Source organism: Saccostrea cucullata, unplaced genomic scaffold (genome assembly GCF_032062105.1).
Source record: "Saccostrea cucullata isolate Sc308-1 unplaced genomic scaffold, CSIRO_AGI_Scuc_v1 ctg659, whole genome shotgun sequence".
NCBI classification, from domain to species: Eukaryota; Metazoa; Mollusca; class Bivalvia; order Ostreida; family Ostreidae; genus Saccostrea; species Saccostrea cuccullata.
In genome coordinates this window covers 92,321-112,718 of record NW_026927632.1, presented here as the reverse complement: position 1 = coordinate 112,718, position 20,398 = coordinate 92,321, and the positions used below count along the sequence as shown (strand labels likewise).

Sequence of the window (20,398 nt, the reverse complement as noted above, 5' to 3'; positions counted from 1 at the left end):
TCAACTTTGCAATGCAGTCTTACGTTTTAAATGCATTTTTAGCTCCGGGAAGCCTTAACATCACTGCGTAGAAGCGTTATAGATTTGTGCAATAAAGGTCTTAAACTAGGGGACGAGTCCCATTCTTTAGAGTTTGAAGGAAAAATTGGATGCTTTAGGATAGTAGCCTCAGGAACAATGACATTGCCATCGAAAACAGAAGTGGTGACAATAGGAAGAGTAATTGTGCCAGACAATGAGGAGTTTAATTTAGACGTTGGGGTAGTTGAACCATCAACAACTTTTCTTAATTCTTACAGAAGATTGGTTGGACGAACTTTGGTAAAAGGAGGTTCAAACGTCCCAGTAAGTCTGTTTAATGCATCAGAAAGTAATGTTACAAAACATTCAGGAACGACGGCTAGAGAGCTTTCGCCTATAGAGGATGTAATTGATGGCGAATTAGGAGAATCGGAATCCTCTGATAATTTGTCTAAGCATCTGAAATCATTATTCACGAAGACAAGATCAAACCTGAGTAAAAAACAAGCAAAAGTTGTAAAGTCATTATTGATAAAATATACTCATTTATTTACCAAGTGTGACAAAGATGTGGGAAGGACAGATCTGGCAAAGCATACTATTAAAATAGGTGACAATAGACCAATCAAAGAAGTGCCAAGAAGACTGCCTGAGCACATGAATGCTGAAGTAGACAAACACGTACAAGATATGTTGGAAAATAATGTCATATAGCCTTCCAACAGTCCTTGGGCCTCTAGGGTTGTTTTAGTCAAGAAAAGGATGGTTCCACTAGGTTCTGTGTGGACTATAGACGACTAAACGCTATCACAGAAAAAGATGCTTATCCAATACCACGCATCGATGAAACTCTAGACCAACTTGCATGGTGCAAGTGGTTTTCAACTCTCGACCTACACTCTGGATATTGGCAGATTGAAATGGACCCGTAGGATAAGCCCAAAACAGCGTTTTTAACTCGTAATGGCCTATATCATTTTAACGTGATGCCATTCGGGTTATGTATTGCTCCTGCCACATTTGAGAGGTTGGTGGAGACCAAACTAAGAGGCTTGCAGTGGGACATTAATGTCTAATTTACCTTGACGATATAATAGTATATGCTATGTGGCAACGCACTTTGAAAAAATTACGCACTTTGAAAAAATTTTTCAAAGTGCGTTAAATTTTGGGACCAGGTTAACGCACTTTGAAACAATAATTTTTTTTTTCAAAGTGCGTTAATATCGACCATATTAACGCACTTTGAAAAAAAAATTCTGCATGGCTTAGTCAATATTCCTACAAATTTTAGGTATGATAAATTATCATTTGAACCGGATTTGATACTTTTTGTCCCCCGCTTGAAAAGTGGGAGATATTAATCTGGGTCTATCTGTCAGTCCGTCCGTTTAGCTGTCCGTCCATCCGTCTTTCCGTAACGCTTTCGTTTCCACACGATATCTCGCCAACCCTTTGAACATTTGCAATGAAATTTAACATAACAGAATCCCTGTGGCCTTAGGAAGACCCCTTTTGAATTTCGGGTCAAAAGGTCAACATTCAATGTCGTAAAGAACTACGAACGATAGTATTGTTCTTCCGCCTATCTCTTAGTCAATTCTCAAAAGTTAACATATTGGAATGATTCTAAAAAAAATTATAGATATTTATATGAATTTTCATAAAACCTTACTTATTTGGGATACCAAAGAGAAATAACTCTATAATTTTGGCAAAACTTGTGTTTTTAAATACCCGGAGTTTAACAGAGAGATTATCAGATATGGTATCAAATTAACATAGAAAAGCAGACAGGTACTGGAGATTCCTTAATATAAGCGAGGAATTAATTTCTGCGTAATTTCGCGAGAAGTATCACTCGCGAAAAAAATATTACTCGCTTTTATTTTTCTGGTGCTTAAATCTATGTAAAATCTGTTCATTAACCGTTCATTCGCGAATTATTATTCTAGCGATTTGACGTTTGAGAGCCAATTCGCGATAAAAAACACTCGCGAAAAATAAGGAATTTACAGCTAGTAATTAATATTCTGATTTTCCTGAAAATGAACATAAATAGACTTTGAGATTCAAAAGAACAAAATTTCGATTTACTACAGACTTCCTTGTACAGTGCTTATACTGTATTTAGAATGCTCTTTTTTTCAAATATCATTGACACTTAAGGTTTCGAGTTATAGAAATAGATATATCTGGGTGGGAATGTTAAAGAGTTGAGCTGATAGACCTTAATTCAGCCAGTCTTTTCTTCGTTTTCCGTTTCTTGGTTTTCCTCAAACCATCAGTTTCTAGAAAGAAACACATCAAAGTAAGGGCACCGCAAAGCGGAGCATTTCTTCCCAAAAAAGCATGTTCAGTAAATCATTTGACATCGATCCCGATACAAATTACGTCAATTCCACACAGAAAAAACTAACATACACATAAAGTAATAACACACATAATCGCATCACTATATCCCATCATACATTGCGAGGGGATAATACTGTTGTCTATTTCTAAAATATAAGTCTAATTCCTTTTGTTTCATGAAAATTTTTTCAAAGTGCATTAAATGTTTACATGGTGTAAAATTATGATGTACAGTTTTAACGCACTTTGAAAAATTTTTTCAAAGTGCGTTGATTTGGTCCCAAATTCAACGCACTTTGAAAAAATTTTTCAAAGTGCGTTAACCTGGTCCCAAAACTTAACGCACTTTGAAAATTTTTTCAAAGTGCGTAATTTTTCAAAGTGCGTTGTAACAATGCTAAGACTTTTGAAGGAATGAACAGGAATTTGTCAAGGTTGTTTGAGAAACTCGCAGCTGCAGGTCTAAAGCTCAAGGCTAAGAAATGCACATTGTTTGCGCGAAAGGTTGATTACCTCGGACATGTAGTGTCTGAGCAAGGAATATCAACTGACCCAAAAAAGACAGAAGTCATTCGGAAATGGCCTCGTCCGAACAATGTGACTGAACTAAGATCTTTTCTTGGATTCTGTAGTTACTACAGGAAGTTTGTGCCAAATGTTGCTGTATTAGCTAAACCACTCCATGTGCTGACACAGAAAGGCAAAGGATTTTTATGGTCTGAGGAATTTCAGGAAGCGTTTGAGATTTTGGGTGAAAAACTAATAAAAACATGCTTTCACATCCTGATTTTTCCAAACCATTTATACTTGATACAGATGCCAGTGATTTAGCTGTAGGAGCTATTTTGTCCCAAGTACATGACGGAGAAGAAAGGGTTACAAGCCATGCAAGTCGATGCTTGACAAAGGCTGAACGTAAATATTGTGTGACACTTAAAGAGCTATTGGCCATAGTGAACTTTGTTAAGTACTTCAGACATTATCTGTACGGGAAGCCTTTTCTTGTCCGAACAGATAATAGCTCATTAAGATGGCTGTTGAACAAGAAAGATGCAGAAGGTCAGCTAGCAAGGTGGATAGAAACGCTATCTACATATGAGATTGACGTACATCATAAGCAAGGAAGATTACATAAAAACGCCGATGCACTCAGTAGAATACCATGTAATCAGTGTGGGAACGATTCTTGTTCACGCAAGATGGCGAAAACAAGAACTGGAGCCCAACTTCGATCTGTATTTAAGGAAAAATACATTAGCAGGATGACGTTGATGGAAATGCAAGAACAGAACAAAGATATCTCTCTTGTCAAGTCATGGCTTGAGAACAACAGGAGGCCTGTGTTTGAATACATAAGAAGTAAAGGTTACTTTCTTCGATCACTTTGGAGACAGTCGCACAGACTAACTATAATGAACGGTATACTTTGTAGGCGCTGGACGGTGTTGGAAACAAATGAAGATATGCTTCAACAAGTTATACCTTTGTTTGAGAGGCGCAATATTCTAAGACATTGCCATGATGATAGAACGTCTGGACACCTAGGAGTTCACAAAACGTTAGCTCGAGTTCGCCAAAGATATTTTTGGCCGTGCTTGCAACAGGATGTAAGGCAATATGTTACAGGCTGTGATGTTTGTACTATGCGATAAGAAGAAGGTATCACCCATGGAAATTGTATCCTCTTGCATGCCTATGGACCGCATAGCAACTGATATTTTTTGTGAGTTGCCCATGACAGAGAATGGGATCAGAAATAATTCGGTAATCTGTGTCTACTTCTCAAAATGGACAGAGGGTTCCTAATGACTAACATGGAGGCTAAAACTGTAGCAAAATTGATCGTAGAAGAAGTAGTTGCAAGGTTCGGGACACCCAGAATAATTCATTCAGATCAAGGTAGACAATACGAAAGTGAGCTCTTTACTGAGATGTGCAGGCTTCTGAACATACCGGTACAAAAGACAAAAATCACTCCCTACCATCCACAGTCTAATGGGATGGTAAAGAGGTTCAATCGAACCTTAACACCATGCTAAGTGCATACGTGTGCAAGAAAATCAAAGAGATTGGGATACACATATTCCCTATGTCATGATGGCATACCGATCTGCGGAACATAAGTCTACGGGGTTCACACCCAACATGCTTTTGCTCGGTAGGGAAATATCACTTCCAGTAGACTTGATGTATAAGATATGCCTGAGACTATGAAAGAGGAAATTCCTAACCATTGGCCCTGGACTCTTCGAGGGAAATGAAAGAGCACACAGTTTCGTGCGGGAGAATTTAGAAACTGTGATGAATAGACAGAAAAGGTACCCTGATATGAAATTTTATGGGAGAAGTTTAAGCTTGGAGATAAAGTTTTTGTATTCTTTCCTCAGAAAAAGATCGGCTGTTCTCCAAAACTTACTTCGTTTAGGCGCGGACCATATGAAGTGCTGGAGCAATGGTCTGATGTGCTATATGCAGTTTCATGTGACAAAAAATGTGAAAAACAAATTATCCACTGCGACAGAATGCGGAAAAAGGTCTCAAACTTTTAGCTTTGAAGATGCAATATTTGAAGATGAGTCTGAATCAAATGATTTAGAATCAGAAGATATAGATCTAGTTGAACATCATGATATTGATGTTGTGGAAGAGTTAAATCCAGATGCTAGACAAAAACGTGTTAGAAAACAACCAAAATGGTTGCAAGATTATGAGACATAGATCTTAGTTAGAATAAAAGTTTATTTGAAAATGTATATTCTCAATGAAAATAAGCCAAGATTTTTTTTAATTTTGTAGAAATTGCCTAATACCAAGTTTACGAAAGCCAAGTCAAGCAGCAAGTGCCCCTTGTGTGCTGTTGAAGTTCTGGATAATAGATGGCGGGAACATCTGGTGAGAAGCAATGGAGAAAGGTTCCCATGTAAGACCTGTGGCAAACTCTTTAAGAAGAGTTCTTTCCTACAACGTCATGAGAGAAAATTTCATGATAAAGATGAAGTCCCGATCGAGAAGGAAAGCGAAGCAGACAAGGAGTGGCTAGATCAAGTTCCTGGTGTATGATTAAAGAGATCTCCAATGATAGTAGCTCTGACAACAGTAGTAACGACATTGGTGAAGAGGAAGAAAAGGGGCAGGTTGACCAGACAACAAGAAAAGTGGGGAAGAAAAAAAACCAGTCTTTTGGAGGAAGGTAGAACAGTGAGGAAGCCACAGCCCCGTTACCTGCATTCGCTCCGAAGAGAAAGGCACCTCACCACATGCCGAAGAAGGACACGTCAGTGAACCGATTCAGGTTTAGGTCATATCTCTCCAAAAGCACACAAACTGACTTTGAAGAAATGTTACGAAACCTTGTTAAGAAAAGGAAGTTTCACAAGACAACATCTAGTTACGTCAAGTATGACAAGAAGGTCGAGGAGATCGTCGAAGAAGAGGAATTCTTTTATGATTAGTGATCGGTGACTTATAAAAAAAAAACAAAGAATGAAAGTGGCAAATAGCACTTTAAGAAAACCTATGAAAAAAATATAATATATCAAAACATTCAGAAGATCAAGATCTGACTCAGCAGATCTTGGGAAAGTATATAAGCGGGCTCATTCAATTCCTTGTGTTCAGTCGTGGAGAAGCCGTCACAAGAAGAGGACGTCTCATTCGTAAGGTATTTATGTTTTCGCATTTGCGGTGTCTCAAAGTTCTGCAGACGGACCATTTGAGTAACATAGATCCTTACGGGTTAATTAAAGAATAAATGACTATTATGTAGACGGGTGTTTAAAACCAAGTGTTCGAAACTACAGGTCTGGAAGCTATAGTGCTTAAACAGAGTGTCAGACCAGGGGCTTAGTAGTCGGACTAGGAGATAACAAACTCAGGAAAATTATAATTATATAGACGATAAGTTTAAATCATTGTGTTGTTGATTATAATTGATTGTGTTTGTTTTTATATTTAATCCAATCAGCTAAATACGTCAAATAACGTAAGGAAAATTCTTCATCAAAACTTCATCCGTGGTCGAACCCACATAACACATTACAATAACTTACTGAGGTAACAAAAAGTTGTCTTGATAAACAGTATTACACAAATTTGCAATAGATCAATTGATAATTTTGAATTGAGGTTCAAGTCGACTGTCTGATTTCACAATGTACTTACGGAGGTCTGATAGGCCATATTTCACACTACAGTGTATTTGGGCAAGCAATTTTCTAAAACATTAGTTGTCTTGTTGGTCAAATTCGTATTCGGGGAGGCAGTTTAATTTCTGGAGGAGTCTAGAAAGCAAATTTTTTGCCAAAAAAATCCAAAGGTTTATGAGAGGAAGGAACCAGACTCAGGAATCCACTACATTAAATTTCTTCATGACAGCACACGCCCTGAAGAGTAAAGGAGTTTATGGAATAAACAGAAAGTTAATGTTTTTTCACAGTAACAATATTCACAACATCTTTCACCTTTTGACTCTTTTCATTTTCCAAACTTGAAAAAACACCCTTGTGGCAACGCACTTTGAAAAAATTACGCACTTTGAAAAAATTTTTCAAAGTGCGTTAAATTTTGGGACCAGGTAAACGCACTTTGAAACAATAATTTTTTTTTTCAAAGTGCGTTAATATCGACCATATTAACGCACTTTGAAAAAAAAATTCTGCATGGCTTGGTCAATATTCCTACAAATTTTAGGTATGATAAATTATCATTTGAACCGGATTTGATACTTTTTGTCCCCCGCTTGAAAAGTGGGAGATATTAATCTGGGTCTATCTGTCAGTCCGTCCGTTTAGCTGTCCGTCCATCCGTCTTTCCGTAACGCTTTCGTTTCCACACGATATCTCGCCAACCCTTTGAACATTTGCAATGAAATTTAACATAACAGAATCCCTGTGGCCTTAGGAAGACCCCTTTTGAATTTGGGGTCAAAAGGTCAGCATTCAATGTCGTAAAGAACTGCGAACGATAGTATTGTTCTTCCGCCTATCTCTTAGTCAATTCTCAAAAGTTAACATATTGGAATGATTCTAAAAAAAATTATAGATATTTATATGAATTTTCATAAAACCTTACTTATTTGGGATACCAAAGAGAAATAACTCTATAATTTTGGCAAAACTTGTGTTTTTAAATACCCGGAGTTTAACAGAGAGATTATCAGATATGGTATCAAATTAACATAGAAAAGCAGACAGGTACTGGAGATTCCTTAATATAAGCGAGGAATTAATTTCTGCGTAATTTCGCGAGAAGTATCACTCGCGAAAAAAATATTACTCGCTTTTATTTTTCTGGTGCTTAAATCTATGTAAAATCTGTTCATTAACCGTTCATTCGCGAATTATTATTCTAGCGATTTGACGTTTGAGAGCCAGTTCGCGATAAAAAACACTCGCGAAAAATAAGGAATTTACAGCTAGTAATTAATATTCTGATTTTCCTGAAAATGAACATAAATAGACTTTGAGATTCAAAAGAACAAAATTTCGATTTACTACAGACTTCCTTGTACAGTGCTTATACTGTATTTAGAATGCTCTTTTTTTTCAAATATCATTGACACTTAAGGATACGAGTTATAGAAATAGATATATCTGGGTGGGAATGATAAAGAGTTGAGCTGATAGACCTTAATTCAGCCAGTCTTTTCTTCGTTTTCCGTTTCTTGGTTTTCCTCAAACCATCAGTTTTTAGAAAGAAACACATCAAAGTAAGGGCACCGCAAAGCGGAGCATTTCTTCCCAAAAAAGCATGTTCAGTAAATCATTTGACATCGATCCCGATACAAATTACGTCAATTCCACACAGAAAAAACTAACATACACATAAAGTAATAACACACATAATCGCATCACTATATCCCATCATACATTGCGAGGGGATAATACTGTTGTCTATTTCTAAAATATAAGTCTAATTCCTTTTGTTTCATGAAAATTTTTTCAAAGTGCGTTAAATGTTTACATGGTGTAAAATTATGATGTACAGTTTTAACGCACTTTGAAAAATTTTTTCAAAGTGCGTTGATTTGGTCCCAAATTCAACGCACTTTGAAAAATATTTTCAAAGTGCGTTAACCTGGTCCCAAAACTTAACGCACTTTGAAAATTTTTTTCAAAGTGCGTAATTTTTCAAAGTGCGTTGTAACACACCCTTCAGAAGAAAGAAAGAAGTCCAGAAAACCATTGGATCTGCCATTTTCTAGCGTACTAAGAGTCATACTAAAAATGTGTTATAAAACAATCAGAAATTTGATTAAAAATGTTACTAACGTGTTTTAATTAAAAGAGAATAATAAGTAAAGTTAATAAGACTAAATCATTGAAAAGCGTCTTTTGCTTCTTTCCTAGCACCGAGGACATTACTTACTGAACAGCCCTCGGACATTTAAAACAGAGCTAAAAACTAACAGAAGAAGAATTTGGTAAAGTGTAACTGAGAGGTTAAGATCAATAAAATGTTGATGCAGTTAAATAGCTAGTATTGGTTTGTATAAGCATATGAAGTTTGATAAAATTTTATTTGGATGGTATCTTTAAAACTTAGCTAAACACTGATTTAAGAGAAATGGGGTCATGGTCAAAGGAAATACGAAGGTATATGTTGATGCAGTTGAAAAGCCTTTATCAGAATGTATCAGAATATGAAGTTTGAAAAGTATTTAAGAAAGTGAGGTCAATGTCAAAGGAAATTTGAAGGTAAAAAATGTTGATGAAGTTTAGTGGTTTACAGCAGTGTTTAACAACATGCGAAATTTGATTATATTATATCGATTGATTTCATTAAACTGAGATTAACACTAAATTCAGAAAAAATAGTATCAGGTCACAGGAACAATCGTGGTAAAAAAGTGATTGATTGATTGTATCTTGTTATACGTCCTATTCGAGAATTTTTATCTCATATAGAGACGTAATCAAATACCGGTGAAGGGCTTCAAATTTTGACCTTTACTTGGCAATCAGGTCTTGAGCAGACTGATAATCAGTATATAACAAACTCTATATGCCCCGACCATATTCATGGCGGGGCATACGCATTTCTACGATTCGTTTGTTTGAAATCGCCTCACGATGAACAAAAAATATCGTCAATGCTTATACTTTTATTGACAAACATTCTACTTTTGATGTACATATTCGTCCGTTATTAATCTAATTGTAAAAATTGTACGTACAATTTACTTGCCGATAGCTGTATAGAAATTTATAGATTGGGAATGGACATTATTCTTTGGATCAGATCAAAAAGCTCTTAGTAAGCCTGGTTTACTTCTCTAAAAAGTGATAAAAAAAGAATATTGTAGTATTATATAGTATATATATAAGAATTTACTAAGTTAATCAGAGACATAAGTCATGAACATCTGCACATGCAATTTGTGAAAGCGAATGTAATGTAAAGCAGACCTCGATGGTGTGTTGGTACGATAGTTGAGTACATCGTCCTATCCGGATTCCATATTTTTGTATCGTAGCGTTTCATTTGAGACTCATAGCTCAAGAATAAGGATAATTTTCCACCATGTTCAATAATATTCACCATATTTAATAATAATAATATTCAAAAACAATTGTCGAGAGTAAATGTACACTTCTGTAAACCTTTTTATTTCTATTCTTAATCAATTCATTCATTGCTTCTGTGATTTTAAAATAACAAGAATGAACATGAGACTTCTTTTCGAAAAAAAACATATTCTTGATACTTAAGAAAATCAAAGGACTATAGTTTTAGTGCTTTGCATTGTGAAAATTACAGTCTCAAAATATTTGGAATCAGATGTTCCAAAGGATCCATAGACACACGATAAGGCAAAAAGTTTCTGTCTTTGAAATGGTCAAATTAAATTAAACAGCAATTCTAAATCTAAATCACGGAAAATAATTAATAAACATCTTCATAAATTTAATATTCAATTCTAATTCTAGTTATAAATAAACTAATTTAACCATCAAGTGTGATTTTACCTTGCACGGTGTCTTGGCGAAGAAATATCACATCAAGTTTTCATAAGAGTGTTAAACTGTGCAGTTATCCAGATCTGGTTTCTAGTTTTATAAATTAACAAGACATGCGCATTTTAAATTTTGAGTTTTTTTGTACATCAACAATATCGTAACTCTATTAAGGTACTGGAAGTTTTTTAAAAACAAGCAACTCTGAGAGATTTTGCACGGAACACAGCATAGTCTTTACAAAATAATGTAAGTTTGTGTGTTTCGTTCTTTTATAATTGCCAGTCTTCTTTTTTCGTAAATAATGTAATAATAATGTCTTTTTTAAATGCATAATTATTTCTTCTAGACATTAACCCATTGGTTGAAAAAAATACGAATCAGTTTTCGAGCTGAAATCAAAGTCATAGGAGATTTTAAAAAAAACAATTCTAAAAGTTTCTAAAAGAAGGCTTATGTTCTAATATTTTTTATTTGGAAGAGGAAGTCCTTAAACAAATACATGTTATATTAGTTAAGTTTCTCCGGTTTAAATTCTTGTCATTTAGGGATTGGTGTAGAAAGAAGTATCAATCTTTTCAAAGAAAATTTCTAAATTCATGTGAGTATTGATGCTTCTTTTTCCTCTATTTTTCAAAACATATTTAATCACAAGTTCGATAAAACATTTAACTTGTGGTTTTTGCTTTTAGCTTTAAAATTGAAAATCAGATTATTTAGTGAAATGGGAATATATAACGAACCTTGATCATGCTTAAAAATACAATTTTCAATATCAAACAAATTATGAGCAAATCAACCACGGACCTCCAAACAATTATTCAGCATCATTAGGGTGTAAATTATTCAGCATTATTAGGGTGTAAACATCAATTGCTATATTTTCTAGAGAGGGATATTTTTCACTATCTTACTTGGGTTATTGTATCATATATTTTTTTTATTATTTTAATTCTCATAATTGAATTATGACGGCTTTAATATACTGGGTATTGTACCTCATGTGCCACTAATATTTGGTGTGAACACAATTAAATAACTTAGCTTGAAATTGAAAACATGAGAGTAGTGATCAGGTGCCAGCGAGGAGTAACCATCCACTGTCGAATGGTCACAACCGTAAACATAAATCTTTCTTCTTTTCTGCCACAAAGTTTTTCAATAACATATTCAATATTAAAAAATGGTTGTCTTTAAAGATCCTGAAGTGGAGTTGGATTTAATTTATTTATCAAAAGAAGCTGAAAAATGGGGAATAGAGTTCGAACGTTTATTGGGAGAAGTACATGTAGATGGAATTACAATAAAACCACGAAATGTGCGTAAGGAACATTCAATCAAAAATCAGTGGATTGGGATATGCAAGGCTTCATTTGACAGACACATTGACGTCGATAAATCAATCCCAACAAAATGTTTACCAGTAACAGAATTTCCAGGTTAGTAAAAAATGAATAAGTGAAATGAAATTGATTATCAATATGAACACTAATATTATATATATGTCCTCTGTCTACTCTCCTAAGTCACCTGTTAAGTTAAATTAATTAAACATTAATCGGGTCCCTCAATTTTTTTAATGAACTATTTTAATAAGGTAAAGCAAGTACATACATGTATACGCAGAACATGTACAATGGCAGAATACAAGCTCTAGTATTTGTGATAATGGATGTCACCCAGTACAGGCTTTTTTAAGCAAATGCATGTGCCGATGTAAAGACAAATAATGACCCCCATATAATAATGACCGGTAGGTCATTTTTCAATGACAAAAAATGACCGCAGCCGTAGAAAAAAATTATTTTTTGTAGAAAAAGAGCCCTTGGGGCTATTATTTTATATGTAGGTCATATAAAAAATTTGACCCCCTTTGATAAGTGACCCCTTTTAGAGTAATACAAAAGATATAACAGGTGAACGGGAAAACATATACCGTATACAATAAATGTTCTTCCTTTGCATTTGTTCGAATAGATTTTATCTTTGTTCTGCTAAGCACATAGGGCTTATAAAGTTCATCATTTCTCTCTGCCGAAATATTGCCAAATCGGAGCAAAACCAGAAAATCAAAGATTGTACATGTATATGTGTAAAGCGTATGGATCAAATGCACGCTGGAGATGAGATTTATGAATATAAGATTTTTTTCTTTACTGACTCCATTGATAAGTTGTTTCTTACGGTGTCGCTGGATAAAAAAAAATATTCGTTGGGAAAAAGTAGAATTTCATGGCAGACCAATTAATATCTGTGCGTACAAATTAATAATTTGTTAGAATAAATAAAGTTTCATTCGGACGAGTGAGTAAAAATAGAAATGGATGACAGGATGCCTCAATGTTTGATTTTTTAATATGTTCTATCGTAGGCAATAACTATATGATAAAAGATATTTTAAATCTTTGCAAATACATAATTAAATATAACGGTAATAATAAAGAAAATACACTGTATTAATAATTACTAGTATTTGGTTGATATGGAATTCTGTTCTTTTCATCCCCCTCCAAAAAAAGAACAAAACGTTAATTAAAACCAAAGAAAATAATTCTTTAATGAAAATAAAAAAAAAAAAACTTCTATACCTTTCAATATTACTGAAAGGGGCTCTAGATAAAATATTGAAATGAAGTTAACCCTACAAACAAGTACCATCATATCATAATTTAATTCGCTGTCATTAAAGCATACTTTAAATGTTGGTTGGGGTATACTTAAGTATTGTGGCAAAGTAACAGCTGAAAATTAGTAGAACAGTACATTATTTTAAGCTTATTTTTTAGTCCCTCCTTATAGAAAAATTACGGTAGGGTCTACCCATATTTTATGTTGTTGTTGTTGCTTTTGTTGAAAATCGACTTCCTCCTAAATAAGGAAGGGGGTATAACACCTAAAAATATGCTCTGTAAAGCTATGGGCTAGTTTAAAATACATATTTTAATGCAAAAAAAAAAAAGAAATACATGTTGATAAACCTTTTGATTATGATTTAGCACACAGTATTCATTACATTTTTTTAAATTCTTGTTTTACTCCACCCTCTTTACTCAGATCTTTGTATATTTTTCAGAGAGTTTAATATGGAAATCAGAACAAACATTTTCATTGTTGTAACGACTTCTTTATACTGTATCATAGTATGAAAAATTAATTGAAGACCGTTACTTTTTATATATACTTTGCCTCCCATATGATTATAATGGCAAAGTTCATGTTTTTCTCCGGGACACCCAAACTAAGTGTTAGATCAAGAACTAAAATTGGAAGTACACAATGGAATTATGTCATAAAGAATCTGTGAAAGCATCATTAAAGAAGATGGGGAACAAGGCGTGTAAAATGCCTGTAACTTAAGATATTAAAAAGATCATATTCATTTTGTGAATTAATTACTTAAATTAATTTCTTATTAGTGAAATTTATGAAATTATGATAAAAATCTTGAAAAAAATATTCTTTTATTAAAAAACATAATATGCTATTCGTAGGATTCAAACCCTAACAATAAGAATCTGTACGCTAACCACTACGCTATACGGCTCATGATGAGTTGTGGCATTTAAATCATGTTTGTGATATGATCCCTGATTAAACGGACTTCAAGTATTTCCCGGAAAGATGCGAATAATTTGTTATAAAAGTGTACTTTTAACGTACAGTGGGTAATTGCTCCATGCTTTTGTAACCTCAAAAATGCACATGTTATTTAGGATTTAGGATTATCTTTCAGAAAAATGGAGTGAAGACACATTCATCAGATGTTCATATCGAAAAATTTTGTTAAAGTATGACAAAATGATATTTTGTCCCTTTAAGTGTGTATATGCTGTTTAATAGGTAAATAATTTCAGTGTTTGTGAGATTTTGCGCTTCGCGGTTCATAAAGCGTAAACTATACCCCAACCCAGGTTATACAGTATAATTTGGGTTCCCATTTAATCCATTCCTTAATTGTACTATAAATTAATGTAAAGAGATCAACATATCATCAATTTATTCCCAATTTACTCAGGTGAGCATTTTGGCTATTGGACCTCTTCATTTATTTAATTTTTTTAATAATACTTTTTCAAAACATATACATGTAAATTAATTGAAACAAAAATCCTTTAAATGTAGCATTTCATATTAGTATATTTAATCTTGCCAAACAAGGTGATTTACTAGGCTTCTACATGTAAAATAACTTGAAATGACTACTGAATATACCTAGGAACTTAGAGAATTTACTACGGCATGGTCAATGGGCCTAATTATTAACATTTCTGGAAGCAGTATTTAAAGATATGCATGTAGATTATAATTTTAGATTACGTTTACTTATGCACACTGGAAAATATTCCCCGAATATCGTCAAAAATCATGATTTTATTAGAATCGTTTCAATGTATTTAATCATAAAGTAATTAAAAAGTAATCATAATTACAAGACTTTTTTCCGAATAATTGATTAAATTACGATTATTTGTTATCAGAAAAATGGTTAATTACTTATTTTCTATGATTGCTTTGCAATCTTTTTGCAATTACTGATCACGATTATCCAATCCCTTTATCCGGTAGGTCAAATTTTACTTCAAAACGTAATATTTCAGTTAACCTGACATTTCCTATGGACCTAGTCTTCAAGAAAACTTTGGTTGGTTGATTTAACTTAAGTGTTTTGAATTTTAAAAGGCAGTGTTTTGATAACAATCATTAATACATTGAGATTGTTTGATATCCAAATATTTTCATTTCTAATTTTCTTCTCTGTGATAACTCTTTGAAAGTTAGCGGAGTTGATTTCTTGAAAATTCTACCTGAATGTAAATTAGGCAGGTCGATAGGTCAGGAGCTAAGGAGGCCTAATATGCATGCAAATCTCGTGCGCATCTGTCTGTGTCTGACGTCAAGGAGGCCAAATATGCATTAAAATTTCGTGCGGCTGCCTTTGTGTTTGACGTCAGTGGGCGAGGACTATTGAAATAAGCATGACAGTCCTCGTGTAATTTAAATCTATGTCTACATTTTTAAAGTCTAAATCTGCAATTTTTTTTCCACAAAGAAATGGAAATATAAGGAATCACTGTCTAGTTAGTATAGTATGCCAGGGGATTGTTAGATTAAACATAATAAAATGATAAGTAATTATGTCTATAATTTCAAGTTCATTATTCATCTTTGCTTTAAGGGTTGGGGGATAGTATTCCTGATTCTATCACAGTTTCAATATCCTGAATTATTTTTTTTTCTTTGCAACACTGTAATACTTGTAGCATATAAATAGATGTTCGTGTAGATGATCATTTTTAAATTTATTTGCATCTTTAACGCCGGTATTTGAAGGCAACACAAGCATTCCTTAAAACACTATATTTTCAAGTTTACTAGTAAGATGGTTCTTAGCTTTTCTGACTCTTAGTCATCTTCGGTTTCTATGTCTATATTTCTAATCATCGTTGTAAATTTGATCATTATAGGAATGATAATCATCATCGGAGAGGAATATATGAAGACAGGAACAGATTTTGAAATTGAAACACGTTATCCTGACAACCGAATACGTCACATTACCATAGCCGGTTTTCCAAATGACAAATTGAGGGCTAGGAGGGCGATTAAAGCCTTTATTGAGGGAGGTATTAATTTCCAATTTGTTGATACGAAATAAATTATCTGTACTTCATCTTAAGAGCGAAATTATCATTGAAATTCATTGAAATTAAATATTTTGTATTTCATTTTTCAGATTTCTCCAATACAGACAGAAATAAATACAGTATGAATTATCAATTTAAATGGAAAAATAAAGAATTGTTACCATTTGCATGGTTACTCATGCATTGAATATCTTTTTGGTCATTGTTTTAGATGAAGGTCATGTCAGACAACACGAGGTTGCAAAAGGCGTCAACTCAAGCCAGCAAGTTCTTCCTCCCAGTGAATTATGTCAACAAGGTTGAACGACTCTAATTTATTTTTTCTGCATTATAAAGGTTTTCAAAAATTATATCTATAAATAAACTATCGACATGTTGATATATCTACGAATGTCGAATGTCCGAGATATAAAGAAAGTATGTTTATAGTAGGATGAAGTATTAAGATAATGAACAGTAGTCAAACTCAAAATCTAATATTTACATTCAGTGTAATTTTCTGTATAAAATCCATTACAAATCCACGACGTTCAAATCTTTATAAAAAACGCGAAACCATGTCACCGCGTGGTAGAATACACAGTAGGAACTATATGCATTTTCTATAATCTAGGAACACCAAAATGTACAATGTTTAGTCTTAATTTAATTAAAAACTATAACAGAGTCCTGTTAAATACACGTAAAAATACAACAAATGCACTTTTTCCCTCGCGATGTTTGTTTGGTTTATTTGAATTTGCAACGTCATTTGACGTTTATTACCAAAATTTACATCGTTTAGTTTCTGTGACAAAGAGGTGTAACAAAAACATTATATGCTCTAAAAATAAAGTGAATAATTTAAAATTATCAAAACCTTCGATAAGAAAGTATAAGACAGAAATACTTAGAATTAATTTGTGTTCAACAATTATATATGCTTGGGTCAAACGAAGGTTAATTTAAAAACTGGTCCATAAAAATTACAAAAATAGTAATTAAATACAATTATTGATAGTGGCAATTGAACACGGAGGAAAGCAAAGCAGAGTTGGAGACATGCCAAAAATTGACGTTCCCTCACAACCGCCTAGAAAACGGCAAGTTTATATCAAATACCTTTCAAGTTTACCGAGGAGAGCATTCTCTGATTTTACGGAGAGATACATAAGCACGATAGATCCAATTTGGAAGAAGGAGGAAGAACCCGTGGAGGAAGGCTCCGTCTGCATTGTTGTCTGCTTCACCTTGTCACGTCTCCTTGATGATATATCAGCTGTCGTCAACATAACACCAAAAGGTAAATGAGAGTTCAATCATAATCAATTTTTTTATCCTATTTTATATTAACAAAATAGTGTCATATCATAAAAATAGCAAAAAGCGTAAGGCATAAAGAATTTTTTTTATAAAGAACCACTACATGTAACCTATCATTGTGAAATTGCTCATAGTTTTAGGACTTTCGAAACTTTTCCAAAACATTTCTTGTTTGTTTTTATTAGTGTAGTTGAAAGATTTTAAGTGTACTTTTATGAAAATAAAATTGCATGAAATAAATGTTGTTGATCCATTGAATCTTAAACAATTATCCTATCCCTCAAAGCTAAAATATACGAATGACAAATGAGGAAAAATCTTTTTATATATAAACCAATTCACAAATTCAAGACAGTATCATTTGTCTTCAAGCATAATTACACTTTGTAAATACAAATGAAAATATTTTAGATTGTACCAACATACTTGTTGTGATCCAGAATTGCCGGGAAGGAATTGCTCCAGGACCAATGCTGAAACACAACCCAGACAAATGCTTTACAGATTTTACCAATATCTTATACGGGGACGGAGAATGTTATGATTGTGATATAAACTCTAGAGCAAAAAAGACAATCCAATCCTTCATCAACAGTTACTGAAATGCAGATTGACTATATTTTTTTGACACGGAATTATGGTACATATATATGTACAGTTGAAAATATATACATATATCCGTCAACGTAGATGAAAAATTGTAGTAGCTAGTAGTCACCCATTTTTGCTTGTTTACCTGTCCTTAAGAAATCTTCAAGAGTTCTGAAGCGATTTTAGTAAAAACTATATACCGGCAAAACATCTGAAAGATTGACCAGATTAGTCTTATTGAGTAAACTATGTACTTTTTTGGCAGCAGAGTAAACGTTCAATATTTTTTCTCTTGTGAAAATCTTTAAGACGCATATACTAACAGCTGTACCTTGGTTTATATTTAGTTACTTTTGGAAAAGGATATATTCTATACAATGTCACAATTCAATTAAAACATGCTTTCTATATAAAATCGGGAAAAATACAATATAGCCAAAATGTTTTTAGATCTACTTTAAGTGAAGATGTGTATATATGACTATTATAACCAAGGAACAAAATGTTATGTCGGAACCATGATATCATAAAAAAATCTTATTTGATAATTAAACGCTTCGTTGATTAGGACATCCAATGCAGGCTATGTCCTTTATGTAACCGAGCAGTAATAAGAACAGGTCACGTTTTAATCTTTATTAAACACCAATAAACAGCAATTGCATATCCTATAAAATAATATACATGATTATAACTTCAAATAGAATGAAAAATAACATTAGTTATGAAAAATAACAAGTTATGAAAAAGAAAAGTATTTCAAAAGAAAATACCTTTACGGAAAGCACGGCCTCGAGAAGTTGTGACCTTGAAAACTGGCTGGCGGGACAAGTAATTTCAATCGAACATGAGTATTTATACCTAGACCTACTGCGCAAGTGGATTGAGTTGATTTTAAAAATACACCAGTCAGGAATAAGATTACAAAGAGTGTTCGACAAAAGCCTTTACAAAATGTTAGAATCATACTCACTTAATTCAATAATCGAATAAGAAATAAGTTAACAAAAGTGAATACGGTATTAGCCTAAATAAATATATGAATTAAAATATGTAATTACTTGGTCACATTTACAAAAAAAAAAAAAAAAAAAAAAAAAAAAAAACATGCGATGCATTTTTGAATGGGAAATAATTGAAAAATTTTCATCTCTAAATAGTAACCACTCACAACCTTTAAAAAAGAGGTTTTAAGTTGGAAAAGAAAAGATGCTGTATTGAAAATGTTTTCAGTAACATGTACTTGATAAACATGATAAACATGATTTAGTTTTAAAGATTTATACAGATGTATGTTTTTATCATGCGTAAATATGCTGTACCGTCAAAGCTGCAATTCTAATCTAATTTTTAATCTTATTTTATTTGAGTGCAACCCTCCACCTACTTCAAATAAGAAAAATATCAGAAACCCACCTAACCTTAGGATGATTGTTGCAATTGTGGTTGAAATTTTATACAGAACATATGGATGTGCATATGCACTTACACACAAACACACACCACACCATCCGCCTCTCTCTCTCCCTCTTGCACACACCCTCCTTCACACACATATATACACATACAAACAAACAACGATCTACATAATTGTAAAACGTGAATAATTTGTATTTATATCCAAAAAAATTTCCAAGCCATTGTGATATGCAAATAATGTTCTACTTTTTGTCATATTTTTAACAATGACACACTTAAAAAATGTGTGTCTTCGAGAAAAATTGGCATTAAGTTTGTGGAGAGGAATTTGAATTTCTTTTGCTTACTGTCAATTATCGTGATGTGTTGTAATTTATAGTTAATCAGATGTGGAATTTAGTAATTCGAAGGAATATTCTGGAAAATTTGAAATCACAAAATTTTATCAAAATCAATAGCAGAAAAACTTACACCTTATCAACTTTATATAGAACCAATTTCCACAATGACATCAAAGACAGCTACATTTTCAGTAAAAATCAACGTCATAAATTTACTTACCTTTTCACTGGCCTGTTAAAAAAATCTGATTGTACCAACAAGTACTCTAAGTTAAGAGGAGAAAGATGCTTGATTTTCAGATTGACAACATTTACATGTGGTTTTTGGAGACAAGGTCTTACAACAATCTATTGAATTTCCCATGGGTATCAATTGCGCCCCATTATCAGCAGACATATTTTTTGTATTCATATGAAGCAGAATATATTCAAAATTTCATAAATTGGAAGGAGAAAACTATTGCTGTGGACTATAGCTTGACATTTAGATATATTGATGATGAATGATCAATTCACAATAGTTATTTCAATTCAAAGATCGACACAATATTTCACAATGAGCTTAAAATAAAAAATACTACAGCGTTTGAGACGTCTGTTTTGCATTAAGATATTTTTCTAAAACAAAAGTCGTAAATGCTAACTGAACTTTAAAGGTTTATGATAAACGTGATGACTTCTACTTGTAATAATCAATTTTCCTTACTTATGCAGCAATATACCAATTGTGGCCGTAATACGTTCCATTTCCACTATTGAAGAGTTATAG

At 33.1% G+C, this 20,398-nt stretch overlaps 1 protein-coding gene across 1 annotated transcript; it reads left to right on the top strand.

Annotated features, from left to right (window-relative positions):
* The first annotated feature begins 16,220 nt into the window (after positions 1-16,220).
* LOC134275037 (uncharacterized) lies at positions 16,221-17,924 on the top strand. The gene is made up of 3 exons (XM_062757275.1): positions 16,221-16,274; positions 16,977-17,258; positions 17,690-17,924. Exons 2-3 carry the CDS (start codon positions 17,018-17,020, stop codon positions 17,878-17,880), a joined length of 432 nt encoding a protein of 143 aa, XP_062613259.1. The 5' UTR covers positions 16,221-16,274; positions 16,977-17,017; the 3' UTR covers positions 17,881-17,924.
* Positions 17,925-20,398: the final 2,474 nt, after the last annotated feature.